This window comes from Gouania willdenowi, chromosome 1, assembly GCF_900634775.1.
Source record: "Gouania willdenowi chromosome 1, fGouWil2.1, whole genome shotgun sequence".
NCBI classification, from domain to species: Eukaryota; Metazoa; Chordata; class Actinopteri; order Blenniiformes; family Gobiesocidae; genus Gouania; species Gouania willdenowi.
In genome coordinates, this window is record NC_041044.1 from 4,627,175 (window position 1) to 4,632,217 (window position 5,043).

At 36.4% G+C, this 5,043-nt stretch overlaps 1 protein-coding gene across 3 annotated transcripts; it reads right to left on the reverse strand.

Moving 5' to 3' along the window:
• Positions 1-1,242: 1,242 nt before the first annotated feature.
• LOC114468173 (ladderlectin-like) lies at positions 1,243-4,562 on the reverse strand. 3 transcript variants are annotated; one of them, XM_028454906.1, is made up of 9 exons: positions 4,442-4,562; positions 4,281-4,313; positions 4,149-4,193; positions 3,789-3,821; positions 3,657-3,701; positions 2,761-2,852; positions 2,228-2,353; positions 1,590-1,689; positions 1,243-1,475 (listed from the first exon to the last, which is right to left on the reverse strand). In XM_028454906.1, exons 1-9 carry the CDS (start codon positions 4,488-4,490, stop codon positions 1,405-1,407), a joined length of 594 nt encoding a protein of 197 aa, XP_028310707.1. In that variant the 5' UTR covers positions 4,491-4,562; the 3' UTR covers positions 1,243-1,404. The 3 variants fall into 3 exon arrangements, with proteins under 3 accessions (XP_028310707.1, XP_028310714.1, XP_028310723.1); XM_028454913.1 differs by lacking the exons at positions 3,657-3,701; positions 3,789-3,821; XM_028454922.1 differs by lacking the exons at positions 3,789-3,821; positions 4,149-4,193 and having other exon boundaries at positions 4,442-4,505.
• Positions 4,563-5,043: the final 481 nt, after the last annotated feature.

A 5,043-nucleotide genomic window follows, 5' to 3' on the forward strand; every position in this document is an offset into this window, starting at 1 on the left:
GGGGGGAAAAGAAGCCGCAGCCCAAACCTTCAAAATAAAATGTAAGTCTAACATTTAATCTCTATCGTGTTTCTCTTATATTCGGCCGGAAAAAAAAAAGCAACATTCGGCGTTCGGTTTAGTGAGTTAAAAGCAAGACCAAATAGTAGCGTGTGACGCAATCAAACAACGTGCAGTGTTTTAAAGTCAGAAAAGTGTGTGTGCGTTGCTGCAGCAGCAGCTCCTCCTTACGACACACAAACATAGCCAGAGTTTTTACCAAATGTGGAATAACAAGGAAGGGAAGAAACATAACTTTTTCAACTCTGTCCTTCTGAATGAGGCTAAAGGAATGTATATCACTGTAGCAAAACCATTAGAAAGTGATTTTTTCATCATACCTCCCCTTTAATGCACTTAATGTGTGGGATACATATGTATGTGTATATACGTATATATGCATATGTGTGTATCCATAAAATGAAGAGTCCGTCCTTAAGACTGCTCTACTGTAAAGTGCCTTGAGATACCATTGGTTATGATTTGGCGCTATACAAATAAAGATTGATTGATTGATAAAGATTGATTTAGTTTTTTTGTTTTTTTTGGAATGCATGTTTTGTTTTATTTGAAGGGCTAATATAAATGAAACTTTGTTGTGCTTTTTTTGAAAAGCAAAGACTCCTGAAACATATAAAAAAATGTCAGAATATTCAATAAACATTTACTTTCTTTAAAAAAACATGTCTAAAAATGTATTCTAGGCTATTTATGCACTATTTAAAAAAAAAGTGAAAAACTTAACCGTATTCGGTATTCAGCCAAGCGTTTATATTTTATTCGGCTTCGGCCACAAATTTTCATTTCGGTGCATATAGTTTCTTTACTCATTAACATAACAGTTGTGCTTTATTTGGTGGTGTTTACTTTAAGAAACGTTTTTTAATAATCAAATATCTCAACTATGAACACCCAGAAAAGGTCATCATCCTCTCAGCCAATCATTGATCATGTGGAGAATAGTGCATGAAGAGAAAAATCAGCATTTGTCAATACTGTAGACTCATGTTGTTGTAAATGTAAGTGATTTGACCTCAAATCAGAATCAAACTGTATCAGACTTCAGCTTGTCCGTCTTAGTCACATTTTAAAGGTTAAAAATCGTCTTTCAAATCAATTTAAATCATTTCTAAACTTTACATTAACTCCCACACAGTCAAACGTGCACATTTGATTTTGTTTCTTTAGAGAAAAACCACAGACTGACATTTCTCACAACTTTTATTGGTTAATGAAAACTGACACATAAAAACACAAACAGCACTTCAATTAATGCACAATAAAAAGTCAAAAAACACTTTAAAAAATGAAGAATATAAAAAGATGAATGTTGCAGTTGAATGTATAGTAAAGCTGGAGTGTTCCTCAGCAGCCGAATGGGTTCTTGGAGCAGATGAAGCGGAGACTACTGGTACACTGAGTGTTACTCCAACCAGCTGCAATTTAACACAGACACAACATCAACACAGCATCAAGCTAGGATTCACTGACAGAGTGTGCTGAATGCTCATCTGTGTCCCACAGAGAGCGGCTGGTTCCCAATGACTTACTGGTAGATCGTAAGTAGATGCAAGGGTAGGTGGTGGAGGACGACTGAGTAGACCAGTTGTTGTAGTAGAAACCCTGGCGGTCAATCCACATCCAGCGACCCTGAGGGACAAACATCATGTTCAGAATAAGAGCAGTGGTTCTCAACCTTTTCACCCCACAAAATAAAGGTTCCAGAGAACAGTCATGTGGAGACAGGACCATCTATAAGGGGAGATTTTTGGGGTCCATCCATAAAGTCAGTAAAATGATGGTCCATTGTTCTATGAATCTGTAATAACCACATTTATTTATTCATCTCAATAATATCCACTGTTATCCAGGAACGTGTATTATTATTTGTGCCATAGTATATAGTCATCTTAAATATGTAAATCCATGTTTTAAATTGTGCTTCTGCTTTTGAAAAAAACAGCTTTTACTGAACTCTTATGTGGAGGTGAAAGTAATAGATTACAAGTACACGTGTTACTGTAATTGAGTTACTTTTATAGGAACTAAATAAGTCATTTTATTGGTACTTAAGTATGTTTTAAAATAAGTAAAGTAATTTGTTACATTTCTACAACCAACTGTTACTATGTGAACTATTATTTTTTTTTATTTCCGTTCTCAGTCGTGCCCCCCCTCCTGTGTTTACCTGCAGGGCAAAGCCTCCCAGCCACACATTGGTCTGACCGGTTAGTTGGACAATCTGCTGGAGGTAGTTGTATTCCTGAGGGTTGACGACGGAGGCCAGGTGGCCGCCCAGATTGTTACAATGCTCCTGTTGGAAGAAGGATCTGTTAGAATCATACAAACTGCTTTAGTTGAGGTGATCTGATGGAAAGTGTGGGAAAACATTGTTTTTCTGTGGTTCCAATGTGGACCAATAGTGATTGTCTAAGTCAGTCCTAGAGGGTCCTGTCCTGCATGTTTCCCTGTAACACTGGCTGCGTTTCCATTACTCTTGGAAATGCACAAAATCTAAATAGTGCAATAAAAACTGGTGATGGAAAAAAAAAAACACTCACTGGAGTTCAGAGGCTTCAAAACAACGTTCAAAGGAAACACGTTCAAAGGAAACACGTTCAAAGGAAACACGTTCAAAGCGTAATTATATTTTGTAAAAATCTGTAATGGAAACCCAGCTAGTGTTGATGACTTGCATGTGGAGATGAGCAGCAGCACTACCTCAGCATTGTACCAGGTCATGGGAGAGCTGATGAACTTGAAGCAGCGAGAGCCATGACTGAGCCAGTCTTGTGGACAGAAGTTAAAATTAGCTGCAGAGAGACAGAGGAGGGAAAAGGTCAAGTCAGCTTTATTTGTATAGCACTCTTCATGTCCAGGACAATTCAAAGTGCTTTACACAAAACAAACATCACAGTAGCGCTAGCACACCATATAAATTACATTTAAAAAATGAGGAAAAATCAAAACATGTAAAACATGTATCCATCAAAAAAAAACTGGATAATATCTAATAAAAACAGTGTGGAATAAAAATGTATTTAACCTTAATTTAAAAGAGCTGAAAAACATGTTAAATGTAAATGTTAAATGTAAATGTTAAATGTAAATGTAAATGTAAATGTAAATGTAAATGTAAATGTAAATGTAAATGTTAAATGTAAATGTTAAATGTTAAATGTAAATGTTAAATGTAAATGTAAATGTAAATGTTAAATGTAAATGTTAAATGTAAATGTAAATGTTAATGTTAAATGTAAATGTTAAATGTAAATGTTAAACATAAATGTCAAATCTCAAGGTTAAATTTTAAATGTATATGTGAAATGATAAATCTAAATGTGAAATGATAAATCTAAATGTTAAATGCTAAATTTAAATGATAAATCTAAATGTTCAATGCTAAATTTAAATGCTAAATCTAAATGTCACCAGCGAAACTACATAATTAGCTATTATTATCAATATTTGCTAAATATTTAGTTTCACCAGTGAAATTTAGATTCAACATTTAGATGTACCATTGTATTTTTACAAGAAAAAACCCACAAATTACAGAAATGTTGCTGTAAATCTGATCAAAAGTAACATAAAAATGTTCAGAGGAGAAGCTGCACCTTCAACAGCAGCCATGTTGCCCATCGGTGACTCTGCGACTGCCTCTGAGGAATCAAACAGCAGGGCAGCTGTTAAACAGGTGAAGCTCTTTGTGTCTGAACGTCTACATCACAGTAAACTTCAACACTCACCTACAGCAGCAGCAGCTTGGAGTTCAGCTGGAGCTGCACAAGAGAAGAAAAGAGCTGAGAACAATGATAAATGTTGCATCTAAATCTAAATGTTAAATCTAATTTTAAATTGAATTTTTAAATTTGAATGTTAAATCTAAATCTTAAATCTTAAATCTAAATGTTAAATCTAAATGTTAAATCTAAATGGTAAATCTAAATGTCACCGGTGAAACTACATAATTATCTAGTATTAGCTATATTTGCTAAATATTTAGTTTCACCCGTGACCTTTAGATTTACCATTATATTTTAACAGGAAAAAAATACCACAAATTTCACAAATGTTGCTGTAAATCTGGTCCAAAGTAACATAAAAACCTTCAACAGCAGCCACGTCTTCCATCGGTGACTCTGCGGCTGCCTCTGAAGAATCAAACAGCAGAGCAGCTGTTAAACAGGTGAAGCTCTTTGTGTCTGAACGTCTACATCACAGTAAACTTCAACACTCACCTACAGCAGCAGCAGCTTGGAGTTCAGCTGGAGCTGCACAAGAGAAAACATGTGTGTGAGGAGAAGGAAGAGGAAGAAGAAGAAGAAGAAGCAGTAGGAGAAGGAGAAGAAGTTGGAGGAGGAGGAGCTTGGAGTAGAGCCGTAGCTCCTGATGATCTCACCTGCAGATGCAGCCCAGAGGAGAGCAGACAGGAGCAGGATACTCTTCATGGTGATGATCTCAGGATGATGTGTGTGATGTTCAGCTATCAGCTGCTCTTATATACACACCCTGAGCTGCAGCAGGTCGCCTCCATGAGGGCGTGTCTGCAGGGAAACACGTGCTGACTCAACACAATCAGCACAATCACCATGTGATGGTGAACTCTGAAGTGTTTCCTGAAAGCACTAAAGTGTTCACACTTACCGCTCCCAGTCGTTCATCTAAGCTGTGATCTGACACACACTTGGCATCACCATGGAGATTATAAAAGGAATAAATCCTCTATAGCAGTGGTTCTCAACCTTTTCAGCCCGTGACCCCCAAAATAAAGGTCTCAGAGAGCAAGGACCCCCACTGTAGCTGAAGGTGGTTGAACACAGACATGAACATTGAAGAACAGTCATGTGGAGACAGGACCATCTATAAGGGGAATAAAGGGGAGAGATTTTTGGGGTCCATCCATAAAGTCAGTATATATAGTTTATTATCATTATAGTCATCTTAAAGATAGAAATCATTGTTTTAATCAGAAATAAAATGGGTTAAAAGTGACTAAAAAAT